At 45.8% G+C, this 19,701-nt stretch overlaps 1 protein-coding gene and 1 long non-coding RNA gene across 13 annotated transcripts in view; one reads left to right on the top strand and one right to left on the bottom strand.

The window, feature by feature from the left end:
- The window catches only part of LOC147009201 (uncharacterized), a 315,005-nt gene that overhangs the window by 118,861 nt on the left and 176,443 nt on the right, over positions 1-19,701 (bottom strand). For 2 of the 12 annotated variants that reach the window (XR_015052784.1, XM_085861577.1), the window contains exon 15: positions 9,941-10,009. The exons of 5 other annotated variants lie outside the window; for them this stretch is intronic. Coding sequence is in view for 5 of the 7 variants with exons in the window: in XM_085861577.1 (XP_085717703.1) it covers positions 9,941-10,009 (69 nt within the window). In the remaining 2 variants the exon portion in view is untranslated. Of the gene's footprint in view, positions 1-9,013; positions 10,010-18,638; positions 18,748-19,701 lie in introns of those variants that run through there. 5 more of the 12 variants (XM_085861579.1, XM_085861578.1, XM_085861580.1 and 2 more) reach the window with 5 other exon arrangements.
- On the top strand, positions 7,462-18,731 carry LOC147009204 (uncharacterized). The gene is made up of 3 exons (XR_015052787.1): positions 7,462-7,842; positions 17,986-18,300; positions 18,632-18,731. It is a non-coding gene; the product is annotated as an uncharacterized LOC147009204 (long non-coding RNA).

Raw genomic sequence — 19,701 nt, 5'->3', positions numbered from 1 at the left:
GGCAGTGCCCGGTTTCCGAACACGATGTGTTCTTGAAAATGTGTTTGTAAGCCAGAACAATAAATCCCTTATAAATACATGTAATAAGTGATTAATTGGTTCCCAACCACAAATTAAAGCAGATTTCTTTGACATAAAAACATTATTAAATCAAAAATTAATAAATTAGGTTAAAGGTCCCATGACACCCAAAAGTACTGAAATTGCATATATATATATATATATATATATATATATATATATATATATATATATATATATATATATATATATATATATATATATATATACATATATATATTGTTACGAATTCTCCACCCGCCCGGCGTGTGAGTGACCGCGTTAACTAATAGCGGCCGGTTCACCCACCGAACGAGAAATTCAGTCGTGACTTTCTGGAACAATGCCAGAAACCAGTCACGGGTGGGTCCTTAACCACCCACCACGGTCCAGTCCGTATTCTACCCTCGCGAAATAGGGTCAATCGCCGAATATTGATATACCCAAGTACTCGCGCGGGTAACCTACCGAGGAATCGTACCTCGGCGGAGGCCTGCTTGGACACAAACCGCTTAAGCGGTCCGTTCCGTTCTGGGATAATCAAGCGGGTATTATCGCCAGATCTCGCAGGACCCGATTCTATTTAACGGTTATTTAAAAACCCACTACTATTCCGAGAAACAACATGGCAGTTCAATAAGGAGAAAACGACACGACGAACGGGGTAACATTCACACAAGCACATTTATATATACAAACAATCATGCAGTCATGCAGGTATGCAAAAACACGAATACAGTCAACAAAAGCAAAACACACATGCAGTTGTTTTACGAAGACTGCGGGACGGGGACAAAGACACGGGCAAGGCGAAGCACTACAACCGTCTATAAGCAATTATCAATGTACAGTCACTTTCACAGTTTTACAAAATGACACGACGCCACATCATTCACACAAAGAAAAGGAAAAGACCCCATCAAAGGCAATGGGGTCAGGCTGGGCCCGTAGACCTTTATGGCGTGGGACGTGGCAGACCGAACGAGTCCCACGAGACCATTGCAGGTTACCTGCACCGTCATGGTGCCTTGTGGTGTGAGCCTCGACCTCCCGTCCCCACGGCAGCTAGCGTAGCCGCGCCTGAGCTCGGGCCTTCCGCGTGACCGGCGATCTCTCTCCGGCTCTCCTCACACGAGCGCGCAGGTTCGCGCGACACCGCTGGCAGAGCTGCGCGTCCCCGGCAGCGTCTCTTTCGCGACGCCCGGACCTCCGCCGACTGGCTGCTCCGAGCTCCCCACTCGGACATGAGCCCCGGTCTTCACCCAGCTCTGGCAGAAGCAGCCCAGGTCCTTCCGTGGCGTCCAGCGGCCGCGACAACTCCAGCAACTACCGATAGAGAGAGAACGAACGCCCGAGAGAGAGAACGAACGCTCCGTGCGCCCTTTTTACTACTCACTCTCCGCCTCTCCGCTCTCGCCCCGCCCTCTTTCCAGAACATGCGGGAATCTTCCAGAACATGCGGGAACCTTCCCGAACGAAGCGTTTTCCCACCAAATCGGGGGCGCTCCCTCGCCGCTGTGGTTGTCTTCGTCCACACGCCGGGTGGAATTCACCGTGGAGACGCCATTCGTCTGGGGGAGAGGGGGAACGGGGGCCGCCTGCTTACCCTCGACGAAGGCCAGGCCTCCAGCAACCGTGTGCCGAAGTGGAAACGCGGTGGTGTGGTTATGAGGGTTGTGGTTAAGGTGATCAGGATGGCGTGGTTTGTTGAAAAGCGCGTGTGGTTGTGGTGGTGGAAGGACAGTGGGTCTGGAGCGGTTGTTTGAGAGCGATCTTGGTGGTGGTGGTCCCAAAATAACGATAGTGAAAGAAAAAACAGCTATCTCAAAGATCACAGCCCTGTGACACGAATAAATCCCATTAAACAACGGTGGGGAAATATAACTGAACACAGACTTATCTATCTAACTGAACTAAGGACCTTTATGGTGCTCTGCAAATTTCCACAGCCGTAACAATATATATATATATATATATATATATATATATACATATATATATATATATATATAATGTCCTATAGGAGTTTTTCATCGTGATTTCAGATCTGACAATGTTTTTTCACAATACTCGTTCTGTAAAATGCAAAATTAAAAAAAACAAACCTCTTCGGAAACGCCCCTAAAAATTATACTGAAAGGGGCGTAACCCACATGACGTCAACTGCAGGATGACAAAGGCTGCACGTAAATTACTCGGGTTGGTGGTCTACGTGATTCTATTGGTTTTCTGTGTGTTTCCACATTCGATTGGTTGACTCAAACGCTTCGTTCAATTCTGCTTTAAAAAAAATCAAATATTTGGTTTTGAATAATGTATGACATGGACTTTGATTTGTCTGGTAGCGACAGTGAGTATGAGAGAAATGAAGGATTTTGGTCTGAAACACATGGAGAATTGTCGGATAACGTAGTCACAGGAGGTGAAGTTCAGGCAGCTGGAAATGAAATACGGCCTTAGCAGTTCGAGCCCGAAGCAGGACAAGCAGAGGAAAATGGCGATGAAATTCCCAGCGTTCATGATGATCGGAAGGACATCGAAGGAAGACTTGGCAATAACAACTGGCTAGACTAAATCCTATTCGTAATTCAATAATGTAAATTTGACTTGCATACTGCTCGATATCAGAAATATTTTAGTGAGGTGATGTGACCAGCGCAGCGCAGTGCAGCGGATATGTTGCACCACGGCGAATTAATCACAAACAAGGCCGGCGCATGTCATCGGCCGTGTCTCTCCGCGCATAAAACGAAGCAATCTCGCTGTCCGAATACAATGAAAACTTGTGTGCAGAACACACCTTGTGACACAATTGTCTGGAGTAGTCCGATAAATCTGACGTTCTGTTGCATTTTTATTTATTTTATTCCCACTGTCATCATGTAGCTCCAGTAGAAAACAATGAAGAAAAGAGAATAATAAAAGAAAGCTACAGCACGTCAGATTTATCAGACTAGTCGGACGGACGACGGATTTATCAGACTAGTCTAGATTCTAGAGTTGACAAGTAACTTGTATTAGCATGCACACAATGTATAAGTCAATGCGTAAGAGTCCCGAGGCTATGAGGCCGTGTCATAGGACAGATAAATTTGTCTTTCATAGTTGTGCCAACATATTTTTCCCTGTTCATTTATTACAGCATTTTGGCCAATTGTTAATGAATAGCAAGCCAATGGAAGCAGTACCTTCACTTTAGAATAAACCCATGCATGTCGAGTGCAGCCATACCTGGCTTGCATGTATGTAGAATCGTACCTATCCCAACGAACAATTCAATAAGCTGCAAAATGTGGGTGCAGGTTTTTCACATTGTTTGATTTTAAAATTATCTCCTTGTGCCTTGAAATGATGCAATATTAATCTTTAGTATTTTACTTGTAAGTCCCTGTAAGTGTCTTTTTTAATGGAAAGGTTCAACAGTCACATTTAATATTTTGTGGACATGGTATAGCCCTTTATTGTGCATACATGTATTGGATTTGTACACGACTACGACAAGGTAGTAAAGGGATAAATAATTGCCTCGTGATTGTTGTGCATACACGGCTCAGAAGCAGAATTTCTTTTCCGCGAAACAATCACAGGAATTAAGACGATCGGTGAGATAGCAAACACATATGCACAACGCATTTGTACGTACTTTATATGGCACGCGACATCTCGAGTCAATCCACTCTGTGCAGTTTCTGCAGATGACGTCAACACTGCGGTTTGCTGAAGTCAACTTTTTAAGGGGCGGGGCTTTTTAAGGGACGGGACATGCAAGTTGTGAAAAGCACTACAAATGTTCGAAATATTGGTCTAATTATCCCATTTTTTATTTTAAAAAAGAAACATGGGTGATTTCTTCACTAGGAAGGTCAAGTTAATATATAAATAACCAGAATGTTTTGAGTGTCATGGGACCTTTAAATAGAATATGTGGAGTAGTGTAAGTGATGACGAGGCCAAACGAGCTGGTTTGAGGAGTTTATGGTGAAGCAGGGTGGGCACCACTGTCTCTCGTGCTGGTAAGGAACCCAATGTGAATTATTGAATGGGTAAGTAATGCTCGAGATCTGATTTCCTGCATTTACGGTATACTCGAAAAAGCAGTGTTCAGATGAATAGATGGAACGTTCGAAAGACTGAGACATGGCTACAAGTCCAATGTTCATGTGAACAGGTGTTTGGAAGCATGGGACTACCAGTACTGTATGCACTGCATGTCTGATTTCGCACCTGCACTGAAGCAGCTCAGCTGATTTACAATTATATGTGTAAAATTGAAACCGCGGTAAAGTCCCAAGGGTCAAATATTTTTGGTTTGAACGGATAAACGCCAGAAACCATGAACACAGAGCATTAGAGGGGATCAACTCAGGCACCATGCAATCAATCCATTGATGGGGGATTAAAGGCCCTGTCACACCTTGACATTTAAGCCAGCGTATGGCAAGGTCTCAAAATGTATGTAAAACGCTGGCGTACGCTGAACTATTGATGTTTTTTTTTCGTTTTGGGCGTATAATAACGTGTTGGACGTATGCATAACGTATTAGTAACGTACACAGAACGTTTCAATCACATATAGATAACTTATCCCAAATAATGCTGAGCGTGTTGTCGGCGTTCACAACCTATGCCCAACGATAGTGTAACATATGCATAGCGCGCGGCAGCGTATCGCCGGCGATCACGTGGCGTAGGCTATTAATAGGCTGCGGCTCGACGATTCAAATCATAACCGCACTGGACATCGAAGTGTGAAGCCGCTGTCACACCTTGATGTTTTAGCCAGCGTATGCAAACGTATGAAAAATTTACCGAACCAAGCTGGCACACATCGAATACGCTATGGGTAAGTTTTGTATACGTTAAGAGCATGCTGGCATACGTCGTAGTACACTGGCATACGTCGTAGTGCGCTGGCATACGTCTTTGTACGCCGAGTACGTCGATAAATTTTCAGCATGTTGAAAATTTCTCGATGTACGACACACGTTCCGCATACGCTGGCATAAGTTGTTGGCATGCTACGCGATCGTTGACACACGTTACTTGTAAGATACTCATTAGTCGAAACACGTCGAGGTAATGGTTAGCGTCAGTGTTCCAGGCTCCCTGGTTTTTTTATTTTATTTTTTTTTCTTCGGTATGACGGTCATGTTGACACTTCGATTTCTTGTGCGGTTATGATTTAAATCGTTGAGCGGCAGCCTTTTAATTATATTATATTATAACAGCACTAGAAATCGAAGTGTCAACATCACCGTCATACCGAAGAAAAAAAAATAATAATAATGAAAAAAAAACCAGGGAGTCTGGAACACTGACGCTAACCATTACCTTGACGTGTTTCGACTTATGAGTACCTTACAAGTAACGCGTGTCGACGTGTGTCAACGATCGCGTAACGTGCCTACAACACGTTACTCATAGGTGAGAAATAAGTTTCGGGTATGCTAAACATTACCTCGACGTGTTTCGACTTATGAGTAACTTACAAGTAACGTGTGTCGACGTGTGTCAACGATTGCGTAACGTGCCTACAACTTATGGCCAGCGTTATGCGGAACGTGTGAATCATACGCTGGCATACGTCGAAAAATTTCAAGCATGGAAAATTTGTCTAACAGCTCGGCGTACTACAACGTATGCCAGCGTACTACGACGTATCCCAGCGTGCTCTTAACGTATACAAACTTACCCATAACGTATTCGACGTGTGTCAGCATTTTAGCCCAATTTTTCATACGTCAGGCATACGTTGGCTAAATCGTCATGGTGTGACAGGGCCTTAACATTAGTTCCGTTTGCATCTGAATACCGGACTGAGAAACTATTTTTCTGCGGCTTTAATGGCAAATACCTGCGGGAGGTTAAATTGGTAAAGGTCTCTCGTGTTCTTCAAAGAGACCGGCGGAGGTAACAATTTTGATCGGGGCCTGGAAGATTATTTCTATTTGCGCAATTTTGCAGAAGTTTCAAGGACATGGACAAGTTTCTCAGGACTTTTCAGTGCTGGAATATGCTTTTTCATTTTTCCAGGAATTTCAAGGACTGTGAAAACCCTGCTCAACAAGTGAAATCCTTCAATACAGCGCGTGTGGTGAAGGAAATGAGTACACTAATGTTAGAATATGCAATTTATGCTTTTTCAGTTGAAAAACAATTAAAAAGCGTACTTAATATTTGAAATGTAAAAATCTTTTTATTATTGTGATAAGCACCTTTATATATATATATATATATATATATATATATATATATATATATATATATATATATATATATATATATATATATATATATATATATATAGATATATATATATATATATATATATATAGATATATATATATATATATATATATATATATATATATATATATATATATATATATATATATATATATATATATATATATATATATATATATATATATATATATATATATATATATATATATATATATATATATATATATATATATATATATATATATATATATATATGTATATATATGTATATATATGTATATATATATGTATATATATATATATATATATATATATATATATATATATATATATATATATATATATAACAGAAGGAATGAAATCGTTCGATACAGCGTGGCAGGGGACCGCAAAAGAATGATGGCATAAGAAGAACTTGGCTTTCAGCGTTCGGTGTTCGGCGCGAAATACCATGGTGGGTGGAAATGACGTCTTTCGTTCGTTCGTACATGAGAGGGGAGCGTTTCTTGTTTTTTTTCCGTCAAGCAATAAATTCAATGGTTTTCACATATAGAACACGTTAGTTTCACAAATTTCCATTGAAATACTCGGGTATTTCCGTCAATTGTCGCCATTTCCGTCTAGTTACGTCTAGGAAATGGCTACGCCACTTCCATCTACCGGACGGCCGTCATTGGCTGTCTTGAGGCACGTGGGGTGGGGGGGGACACCGGAGACGTGGTGGACACCGGGGACATTTCAAACTCGGTGCAATTGTACAGCGCACGTGCTGTAATAAGCAGATCAAAGAAAGGCTTCACTCTCAAACACCTTACACTTTGGAAAAATAAAAATGAAAATGGTTTCACTTTCATTAAAGAATAAAACTGTCCTTTTCTAATTGTGGATGAGCACCTTATAAAATGCCAAAGAGTGCCAAGAGCCCTGAAATCCCCAACATTCCTGATTTTGTAACCCCCACATCCTCCCTTCCTTCAGTGCCAAAACTTAGAGATTGGGCAGATTACTTTAAAACCAAATCATGTGACCTGCTTTTCCACAATTAGAAAATAAAATAAATTAAATTAATGTCAAAAGCAATTCAAGGCAACACTTACAGGTTTATTTTAAAACAATTCAAAGCAAACGTACTGTTACCATCATGGGGAAGGAGAGGTGGGGAGAAGAGTTGGAAGTAAAGTTTAGCATGTGCTTGTGTGGGAATTAACATAATTTATTGTATTAATCTGTGTCCAGAGTGAAGTTTTCTGAGGCATGGCCCACTTGGGGAGCTGGGCTTGGTCCAAATTAGTGTTTGATCAGGTAAGGATGTCTCCTTTGGTGTTCCCCCTTGTCTGAAACTACACTAGGTACTGGCCAAGCAGCCACGTGAATTGGGAGCTGCATGGGGCCATCACTGGTTGCAAAGTTTCTTGATTCTGACACGAGATGTCTCAGTGCTACGGTTGTCAAGATGGCAGAGGACAGCACAACAGTGCTGTGATGTGAAGTGCTGAATATGAGAGTTTGGGACACCATTATGATCCTGAGATAAAGGTACGGTCAATGGAGTACCACCACAAAGGATCACTATCCCGAATTGGCTCTGTCAGATTTTCATCTCTTCCCCGAACTTAAGGAACACCTCAGTCGAAAATATTTTTCTTCCGACGATGATGTCAAGGCTGCTGTAAAGCGACTGTCAAGTTATCAGGGTGTACAGTTTGATTGTGACGGCATCACAGAACTACTTGAACGTTGGCAGAAATGTGTGGACCACAGTGGTGATCATGTTGATAAATAAATATGCACCATGGTAAAATAAAGATTATTGTTAGTGTCTGTCTGTTTCATTCAAATATCTTTACCTGTTTTGGAGAAAAATAATAGAAGGCATTACTTTTCAGTACGCCCTCGTAAGTCAGAATGTGTAGATGCAATTCAAATACACGACCCTGGGGATTGAACGGATGGGAACCTTAATTATCTATCTATAATTCCAGCAATCTCGTGTGTGTGCGTGTGCGCGTGTGTGTGTGAGAGAGACCACTGTTTCTCGTGTGTGTCTGTGACCGCTGAAACCAGTGGTTTCTCGACAACCACTGGTCCGATCTAATTGAAACTTCCCAGATATATTGCTGGGGACCTGAGGATGTGCCTTTTCAAGGTTTGATATTAATCGGACAAGTGCTTCCCAAGTTATGGCCATTTATTTACCAACCAATGACAAAACACGTTGTTGTGTGGGCGCGGCCGATGGGGAAGGGAAGCTCAGCCACGTTCCCCATTACAGGTTACAACGTATGGACTTCCGGAGAGTGATGACTTCGTGTATTCTAATAATTTCTCGATTTCTTATGCGCATTTATAGATAAACCCAATGCCCCAAGTTATGATCGTTTTCATATTAGATGGTGCATAAATTTCGGTAGCATCAGAGTGCTGGTATGCTCCGAACTAGGAAGTAATTTTTTTTTCTCTCTTCTCTTCTCTTTTTGTTTTTCCTTGCGACCACATTGCGAAAAGGTAAAATACGTTGGCGCTAATTGAATAATTGGCCATTAAAACCTAAATTGCGAATCATCGCAACTGTGATATGCGAACTTCCGCGCCATGCACGTACGGGCACGCGAGAGCAAAAAAAACAGCCTGTGTGGTTGTTGTTGTTTATTTATTTTGTTGTTGGAATATTTATTTATTCTTTTTTTTTTTTTTTTTTTTTTTTTACGGGCACGTACTGGTTATCTAAATTAAGGTTTCAATCATACAACGGAGAGGACGAGAATACAGAGGGCACAGGACAAGTACTTTATTGCGGCCCATCAAGTACACTGGTGTTTGCAATCCAAGGGTGGATTGACCCACCCACGGTGGATCAGAGTGCATAAAATACAGAACACACATGTAAATCGTTGACACACGTTACTCATAAGTCGAAACAAGTCGAGGTAATGGTCAGCGTCAGTGTTCCAGACTCCCTGGTTTTTTTTTTTCTTCGGTATGACGGTGATGTTGACACTTCGAGTTGGCAAGCAGGGAACAATCATCATGTGGGTCGATGTGTCACAGGGTGAAGTGTGGCTCGTGGAGGGAGACGAGAGGATGGCAATGAGGAGGGGGCGTTCGCACGTTCTCTTCATTTCAGATGGTCCTCATCGTTCTTGCTGGTCATAGACTTTTTGGGCAACCTCTGTGCTTTTTATCAGCTCTGCTTACACCCCCGCCCTGTGATGCCCCTCGTCTAAAACATTGTGTCTGCATTTTGTAAAGCCTCGCCTGCTCGGGGCTCCTTAGCTGTTTAGGCATCTCCTGAGACGAAACCCCAACCCTAAGCTTCTCGGCTCGACCCAAACATTCCAGACCTTTCACAAGCCTGCCTGAACTCGCACCTTTGTCCTCTTGCAAGGCTGCGATCTTTCAAAAGAACATAAAAGGACAGATTACAAGGGATTATGAAAAGCAGTTTTAAACACAAGCATTGTGAGGGGAGACGACATGGTGATGTTATGATTAAAAACAACATATTTCTAGTCACAGAGTTCACGCTTATTCTCAAACATAAATTAAATAGCCAACTGCTCTAATCTATGCATTTTACCTCGAGAAGTCACTCCCACAACACTATGTTAGAGTAGAATGTAGTTGTGGTTCAGACCTTTGACTTGCGAAGCCCAAACATCCCCAAACTCAAACTCGGATTCCACCTTCACGTTCACGATAAAATCTGCAAACGCATGAGGACATGCAAAAACCCTTATGACAATGCACCACTTTCACATAAAAGTAAAAATCTATGTTTTAGGTGACCATCCCAACTTGGTAGAATGTTCCCGTGCACACCCAGAGTATAACCACCACTTTTAATCTTATTTCACCCAGCGGGTTACGAGTGCATAAAATACAGAACACACATGTAAATTGGCCAAGTGGTTTTCAATTCTTCAAGATTTTCATGGAGATAATATATTATAATACATACTATAAACTGCTGGTACTTGTAATGCACTCTTCCACCAGGCGTAGGCATGACACGACACACATTTACATAGAAACTTCTCCTTGTCTAACATCTCCCGAAACTCTGCGATTACATTTTGGTAGTTTAATCCCCCCCTCCTTTTGACCCCCCAAGCACACCTCAGGTCCAATCAACAAATTTCAGCTCATAAAACACACAACCAAGACACAAACACACAACAAATTATGCATAGTACCAGTGGGACATGCATGCACACTGCAAGCAACTACTTGGGTGCATTATATGTGCAAACATCTCCACTAATAAATGTCAATGAGAGAGTGTGTGTGTGTGTGTGTGTGTGTGTGTGTGTGTGTGTGTGTGTGTGTGTGTGTGTGTGTGTGTGTGTATGTGTGTGTGTATGTGTGTGTGTGTGTGTGTGTATGTGTGTATGTGTATGTGTGTCAGTGTCTCCTCCATAACTCCAAAACCATAAAACCTAGCAGCCTGAAACTTTGCATGCATAATAAGAAAACTCCAAGGAAGTGCAAGAGTGAAAATTTGGTGTTTGCGTTAATTAAAACACTGTTTTTGAAGATAATTAACGGCCTTATTTAATTATATCCTTCATCAGGTGATCCTTGGCCACCTCGCTCTCTGGGGTCTTAAGGCGTTTCCTGGGTAACCTCGCTGGGGTCTGAAGCCGCCATGTTTTTTGGCCTGCTCAACCATCCATTGACTTGGAACAGGCCGCAACAATTTATTTGCGATAAAGTTGTTGTTTTTCACTTTCCTCACTCATATTATCGAATGCCTGTTCATCATAGCTATGAATCGCTGTATACATTGCTTTTCTAAGTACTACAGCTTTCAAATTTGGAGGTTGGAGCGATTTCATGCATTATTTGATACGATCCAACACGATCGACTCCCATGTGTGGTGTAGTCTGCGGGCCCACGGGGAGGGGCATGATGATGATGCATGATGGGCGTGATGATTGGAGGAGTGGTCGTGGTGGTTATCGTATCTGCAAGGGATATAGGGTGTGCGCGCCGTCTGAGGCGTCGTAGTAATACTGGAGTCGCCCGGCTCATGAGTGTGCCGAATACGGAATAAAGGGGAGCCGCCGGGCAGAGTACGCCCGCGCTCGCATTTGTACAACACAGCTCGGCTCGACTGTCCTTCCGCTCGTGTCTGCCTGCTAAGCATCTCCCACTTCAGTACAGTACAGTTGGCGACGAGGATCTGCGGATCGGCGTGTGTAAGGGCGGCAAATGACCCATGCGGTTCCAAGCTACGGAGCCAAAGGTCTCGCCGGCGCGTACATGGCAGAGAGTCGGTGTACGGCAAACGTACGCGTGCCCGCCTTCGTCGGAATCGACTTCGGCCACGTCGAGTGAGCAACGTTCGTTCGTTTGGTTCATTTCCTGTTCGTTTTGTCGAGGATACGCGTTTCGGCTCGAATGCGGCGTTGGACGTCGCGCAAGCTCTGGAGAATGTCCGAGGTCTCGATGGTCGGGGCACAGCAGATGGTCTAGGGGTCATCGCGATGGGCCAGGCACGCACGGCCATGCGCACGGTCTGCGGCGCGGGTCGTGGGCGAGCGTGGCAATGCAATCACTCGGACGACGGTCTGAGCTCTCGAGGTCGTCTACGGTGTGTGGGCCGAGGGTCATCGCCCATTGTTACGGTCATAGATGGCGGTGTGCGAGGCGATCCTGCCGTCCCGGGTCGAAAACTGCTTGCAATTGATCCGGAGATGACAAGATCAGTGGCAGGGGGGGGGGGGGAAGTGAGCGAGGCACGGATCGGGTGTCGAATTGAGTCCACTCGTGCTGGCCGCGCATCGCATTCGGCTGTGCCGTGCGAATTCACGTCGGAGGAGCGTCCGGCACGGTTCAGAGATCGTTTTATTTCTGGTCTGCGAGCAGCCATCCTACGGTTGACCGACATCACATTCGACTCGGCGGTCGCGACTGCTTCATCTGTCGAGCAGACACTCACGGATGTCCGCGCCATTGCTGGCCAAGACGTAATGAGTAGCTCCAGCTGGAGCATGGCGGCTAATCCTGAGGGCCACGCGGTGACCGCGCAAGTGCCGCAGGTCGCGCAGCCCAGAGTCCGCGCGATGGCTCAAGTGCCGCAGGGTGCTCGCGCGCCTAGCGGTGCGGGACGAGGGCGCGCACCGCAGCACGGTCGCACCGGGAGCGAAGGGGCCCCGCAGCACGGTCGCACCGGGAGCGAAGGGGCACCGCAGCGGGACCCCAGTGACCTGGAGATCAGCCTGCAGCCGGGGCATGACGATGCCGGCGAGCCGGAGCAGGAGCCGGACCCGGCGAGCCGGACCCTTTTGGGTCGGAACAGGTTCCGGTTCCTACCTCCAGATGTGCCAGTGCTCTCTTCGAGACCTTCGTCGAGTACCGAGGGCGAGGCTCTGGCGGCGGGGGCCGCGTCGATGCAGCAGAAGCCACCGTTCGTTGCTGCCTGCGGCGATGATGTGCGCTCCAGGAGCGGCGAGAGCCATATCAGCTCTCGCGATGAGTTCCCGCGCTTCGGCAGGGTTCGTGAGGAAATGCGCATCGGTGTTGTTCAGGCAGCTTCAACAGGTGGCGGTGAGCCCGTGGCGTTAGAGGGAGTCGCGAGTCGCAACATCAAGTCGGCAACCAAGAAACGGACTCGTGATGTGGGTTGTGGGTTGTTGTTCATGGCATATGTGTTTTTCCTTGCTCTAGTGATGCAGTTTAACGTTGTTGAAATAAATGCCAGCAGTTCTTGTGTAAAAGTGGATGTGGCGGAGATCAGTCAATGGGAGTTGTATTATGATCAGTGTGATGTGGGGGCTTCAGGAGCGGTGGTGGCGAATAAAAAGGTTGGGTTGGCCGTCCATTGTCCCGGGCCGCAGGTAATTGCTTTGTCATGTGCTGGGATTTTATCAGAAAAGCGCGCTGTACGGAAAAATGAGTTTGCAATACTTCGAATAATGTTCGTAGTGATTTATGACGAGCCTATGATTGCAGTGTGGGTTAAATGGTGTTGCTCCCGTCTAGCTGCCGTGTGGGTCTCGGAGATCGACTCGGAACCAAGACTGGTGCCCTGGTCGGCGTTACCCCCACCTCTGATTGCGAGCGCAACTCTCTGTGTTCGCTCAAGGCCGTTGGGACGGGCGTTGGCGTCTCGACTGATTGTGGTGCGTGTGTTGTTTTGGCGCATTAGATGCATGCAGCCAACGGCGCTGTTCAGCGCCCCCGGCCAAGGTCGATCAGGGCTGGCGCCACGGCTTCCAGACAGCGGGCTGCCGGCTTCGGGATGTTTATCTACGTCGGGTCTGCCTGGGGGGAGTGGGCCGGAGGCGTTTGATGGGGCCGGGGGAGGTTGGCTCGAAAGGTCGTCACGACCTTGGGGAGGGGCATGTCAGCATGGGCTGCCTGGGGGCGTTTTTGCTGCGTGGTGCTGCTGTGCTTCTCATTTTGCTGTTCCACTCGCTCGCATCGGCACATTATATGTGGTGTGCTATTATACTTCGCTGTTTTTCATTTTATTTTCATGATTGTTATACCGAAGTCCTTATAATGCTTCTTATATTGGTGGTCCTTTAATAATCATACTTTTAGGAGGGAGGGGTGTGGTGTAGTCTGCGGGCCCACGGGGAGGGGCATGATGATGATGCATGATGGGCGTGATGATTGGAGGAGTGGTCGTGGTGGTTATCGTATCTGCAAGGGATATAGGGTGTGCGCGCCGTCTGAGGCGTCGTAGTAATACTGGAGTCGCCCGGCTCGTGAGTGTGCCGAATACGGAATAAAGGGGAGCCGCCGGGCAGAGTACGCCCGCGCTCGCATTTGTACAACACAGCTCGGCTCGACTGTCCTTCCGCTCGTGTCTGCCTGCTAAGCATCTCCCACTTCAGTACAGTACACCATGGACTAATTAAAGTATATCATCGAAATATTATTTAGGTTTTGAGGATCGGATATCGTCCGGACTAAATAAATGTCAAAATATGTTGTGAAATCTGAAAATTTAAAGAAATAATGAGTCTTATAACGAAGCTGATATACCAATTTAAGGGGCTGTCACACCTTGACGTTTTAGCCAGCGTATGGCAAGGTCTCAAAATGTATGTAAAACGCTGTCGTACACTGAACTATTGATGTTTTTTAAAGTTTTGGGTGTATAATAACGTGTTGGACGTATGCATAACATATAAGTAACGTACACAGAACGTTTTAATCACATATAGATAACTTATACCAACGAATGCTGAGCGTGTTGTCGGCGTTCACAACCTATGCCCAACGATAGTCTAACTAATGCATAGCGCGGCAGCGTATCGCCGACGATCACGTGGCGTAGGCTATTCATAGGCTGCGGCTCGACGATTCAAATCATAACCGCACTAGACATCGAAGTGTGAAGCCGCTGTCACACCTTGACGTTTTAGCCAGCGTATGAAAAATTTGCCGAACCAAGCTGGCACACGTCGAATATGTTATGGGTTAGTTTTGTATACGTTAATAGCACGCTGCCATACATCGTAGTACGCTGGCATACGTCGTCATACGCCGAGTACGTCGAGAAATTTTCAGCATGTTGAAAATTTCTCGACGTATCACACACGTTCCGCATACGCTGGCATAAGATGTAGGCACGCTACGCGATTGTTGACACACGTTACTTGTACGTTACTAATAAGTCGAAACACGTCGATGTAATGGTTAGCGTCAGTGTTCCAGACTCCCTGATTTTTTTTTTTCTTCGGTATGACGGTGATGTTGACACTTCGATTTCTAGTGCGGTTATGATATAAATCGTTGAGCGGCAGCCTCTTAATTATATTATATTATAACCACACTAGAAATCGAAGTGTCAACATCACCGTCATACCGAAGAAAAAAAAAACAAAAAAAAAACCAAAAAAAAACAGGGAGTCTGGAACACTGACGCTAACCATTACCTTGACGTGTTTCGACTTATGAGTAACTTACAAGTAACGTGTGTCGACGTGTGTCAACGATCGCGTAACGTGCCTACAACTTATGGCCAGCATTATGCGGAACGTGCGAGTCATACGCTAGAATACGTCGAAAATTTTCAAGCATGGAAAATTTGTCTAACACCTTGGCGTACAAAGACGTATGCCAGCGCACTACGACGTATGCCAGCATGCTCTTAACGTATACAAACTTACCCATAACGTATTCGACGTGTGCCAGCGTTTTAGCCATATTTTGCATACGTCAGGCATACGCTGGCTAAATCGTCAAGGTGTGACAGGGCCTTTACTTTAAGCATGCAAGGCTATGTTTCCTCCTTCTGCATCCAGACACAAGAAAATGTGAAATTTCCAAAGCATAAACTTATCTCTTGTTACTGTTTGGAGAATTATAGAGTGAACAATTTTTTTTAAGGAATGTGCCAAAATTAACCAGCTTCATTGAGCTATATGATCGAATGCATTCACTGGTAGACCTCGCATCCTGTCCCCCAGAGGGTCTGCCTATCCATAGCAGCTGCCAGATCTGTGTCTATATTTTCGGAGGTTTTGCGAGGTGCTCAACTGGGAATCAAAGGAAATCTGTTTTTTTTTTTTTTTAAAGTTAGAACATGTGCGTGGACCCCGAAGCGATGTACCAAAGGTACCACGTGATGCGTGCACAGACGAGCAGGCAAGATGGCGGATTATCTGCAATGTTTATTTCACATGCGATTGAACTTTGCGATGTCTCCAGAGTTGTTCTGCAATAAGCTGAAACTCTTTTGAAGATAGTCATTATTTGATCGAATTCATTTTATTTCCTTAACTGCTGCATGTGCAGTGAAGACCGGCTTTAAAGTTTAAAGGATCCCACATGATATGCAGCGACAGCCTGGCCAACCGTTCTGAGTCAACGATTTAATGAGTGCTTGCAGGAGTGCTTAAGCCACTTGTTCAATACTTTACAGTTGATCGCAGTACCGTGCTCTGTCCTTCTGAGCAAACAGTTCACTCAATATGGACGCTTTTGCACGCCACGTCATTTTAGAGAGAGTGGTTCGTGCCCCGTCACCCTGAGCGGGTGGTTCGTGCCCCGTCACCCAGAGCGGGTGGTTCGTGCCCCGTCACCCTGAGCGGGTGGTTCGTGCCCAGTCACCCTGAGGGGGTGGTACGTGCCCCGTCACCCTGAGCGGGTGGTTCGTGCCCAGTCACCCTGAGCGGGTGGTTCGTGCCCCGTCACCCTGAGCGGGTGGTTCGTGCCCCATCACCCTGAGCGGGTGGTTCGTGCCCCGTCACCCTGAGCGGGTGGTTCGTGCCCCGTCACCCTGAGCGGGTGGTTCGTGCCCCGTCACCCTGAGCGGGTGGTTCGTGCCCCGTCACCCTGAGCGGGTGGTTCGTGCCCCGTCACCCTGAGCGGGTGGTTCGTGCCCCGTCACCGTGAGCGGGTGGTTCGTGCTCTGTTACCGTGAGCGGGTGGTTCGTGCTCCGTCACCGTGAGCGGGTGGTTCGTGCCCAGTCACCGTGAGCGGGTGGTTCGTGCCCAGTCACCGTGAGCGGGTGGTTCGTGCCCCAGTCACCGTGAGCGGGTGGTTCGTGCCCCGTCACCCTGAGCGGGTGGTTCGTACCCCGTCACCCTGAGCGGGTGGTTCGTGCCCCGTCACCCTGAGCGGGTGGTTCGTGCCCCGTCACCCTGAGCGCGTGGTTCGTGCCCCGTCACCCTGAGCGGGTGGTTCGTGCCCCGTCACCCTGAGCGGGTGGTTCGTGCCCCGTCACCCTGAGCGGGTGGTTCGTGCCCCGTCACCCTGAGCGGGTGGTTCGTGCCCCGTCACCCTGAGCGAGTGGTTCGTGCCCCGTCACCCTGAGCGAGTGGTTCGTGCCCCGTCACCCTGAGCGAGTGGTTCGTGCCCCGTCACCCTGAGCGAGTGGTTCGTGCCCCGTCACCCTGAGCGAGTGGTTCGTGCCCCGTCACCCTGAGCGAGTGGTTCGTGCCCAGTCACCCTGAGCGAGTGGTTCGTGCCCAGTCACCCTGAGCGAGTGGTTCGTGCCCCGTCACCCTGAGCGAGTGGTAAACAACAACACAAGAAAAACTAGAAGGGCACTCGATGGAGCGCATACCTCCACCACGCATCGCCTAATCCACAAGAACATATGAGGCCGAATACATTTTTTAAATATCAGGCTACATATCGTTTTTGGCCCCATCTCTCAATGGTGAAGAATCTAGTAGTAAGATCCGGATCCGGATCTTCACCAAAATCTCATCAGTTCGTCCTTGTCACACACCCGACCTGCCCACCAAATTTCATCCGAATCCGTCCACAACATTTTGAGATATCGCACAAAGACAGACAAATAAACACAAACAAACGAACAGACAGAAATGGGTGAAAATTAACCTCCTTCACCTTTGGTGGTGGAGGTAACTAAATAACAACAAACTAGAAGCAACCGAAACATGGGCGACGCTGGCTCTGTAATGTTTTCTCCGATTTCGCTAGTGGAGAGTTGGACCAAGGAGCGCCAGCGAGTCCACGTCCCACAAATGTAAACCTGTGTATTAAATGTTTCCTGTAGATCTATATTGAAAGATCGCACAGCCAATCATTTTAATACACACAAAGTTTGTCGTTTTTTTAATTTTTATTCTTGTATTTCACCACAAGTTTATTATACAGGGTGTCAAAGTCTGGACTCATCGGGAAATATCAGCTTTATATTCTCAAAGTTAAACAAGCACATTTCTAATGTTGGTTTTACTGATTTCAGGCCTCAACATACCCAGACGTGTCACTATACCGATCAAGAGAAGGTGGAACTGGTGTTGTTATATGTTCCTGGAAGAAGCCAAAGGAAGGCATGCGAGTTATTTCATGAAAAATACCCCGAGAAGCCAAAGCCATCTCAACGATTAGTTGGGAAAGTGTCGCAATAGTTAAAAGATACTGGAGGTGTTGCTGAAAGAACTTGTACTGGTCGTCCTTGCTCCTCTACAGGTGAAACACAAAATGAAAATGTTCTTGACTTCTGCGGAGTGGTTCTACGAATTCTTCCCGATGAGTCCAGACGTCAGAGACAGCCGAGGTATATTTGTTTGGAACTGTGGATTGTATTTTCAATGGGCCAAGTGAGTGTGCAGGTCAGGGCCAGATTTAGGCATGGGCAAGCTGGGCAGTTGCCCAGGGGCCTCCACATATTTCATGAAAAAAAAATTGTAAGGAAATATGTATTTGTGAGTGCCTGAATGGTAGTTGGTAGTTAGTGGAACAGATACAAGATATTCATCTATAACAGATATAACATTCATCTTATTTCATTCTCTATTTTATATAGAAGTTCAGATTCTTTGTTCTTGAAAAAATATACTTTATGGATGACTGTAAATATGTCTTGTCACCTTTTTTATTGTTCTAAGGTAGGAGTGGGCCTCTACTACTGAAGGCTGCCCAGGGACCACCGCATGTCTAAATCCGGCCATGGTGCAGGTGATGTGTCAGGTACATGACTCATACCATATTATATTTTTGAGAGCTGGGGGGGGGGGGGGGTGAAGAGGTGAAAAAAAAAACATGATTTGGTTGAAAAAAAAAAAGCGTCGGGTACATGATTTGGCGGGTTCGAAAAACCGGCGGCAATTTCGAAAAAAAATAACAAACAAAAATGGCCTCCTCCTTTAAAAAAAAAAATCTGCACGAGCAACTGTTTTTTTTATTTGGCCTTTATATATGCAATGTCTGTTTTTTCATTCAATTGGACTTTTATGATGAGATAATTAAAATAAATGTTGAGTTTTGAGCTAAAGTTTTTTTTTTTTCATGAGAGGACGTCGTTGACTTGCATTTGGATTTTTTTTTGCACCAAGCTGATTTGAATTCCGTCAAATCAAAACAACAATCGGGGCACATTTCCCAGTCGAACCGACATCTCAGTGGCATTCATCAATAGACGGGCAGCGTGTCCGCCATCGAGTCTGAGCGGACGAGTTTGATCCCAGGCGGGAAATAATAAATTGAAAAAGTGCAGGTTTTGTGTTCTGCTCGATGGTGGTGCTGCATCTCGGAGCATGCTGTCTGGAGGATGGGTGAAAACTCACTGAAAAGTCAAGAGTCAAGTTATGTTCGCTCGGAGCCGGGAATCAGAAATGAGGGAACAATATCTTTGTGTTTGGTGCATTCGGGGATTTGTACGAGACAGAATCAAGAAAATAAGAATTTTATTGGAACAAGTCGGAACACCGCCATTAAAATCAAGTGTGAACAAATGAAAAAAAAACAGATGTACATTCAAAATACACCGCACCGATGGCAAATAAATAAATAATAAATCTTCCAGCGCGTGACATTGCCGGGGCGTCTTTCGTGCCTGGCCATGTCACTGTGCAGCACGTGGAGAAGGAATTGGGAGGGAGCGGTGTACTTCTGAGGTAAATATGTATAAATGATACTTTATGTGTATAAATGTACTTCTGAGGTAAATATGTATAAA

Source organism: Eptatretus burgeri, chromosome 17 (genome assembly GCF_056783735.1).
Source record: "Eptatretus burgeri isolate ZD-2024b chromosome 17, Ebu_testis_v1, whole genome shotgun sequence".
Classification (NCBI taxonomy): Eukaryota; Metazoa; Chordata; class Myxini; order Myxiniformes; family Myxinidae; genus Eptatretus; species Eptatretus burgeri.
Note: the sequence above shows the minus strand (reverse complement) of the source record. Positions and strands in the feature narration are given on the sequence as shown.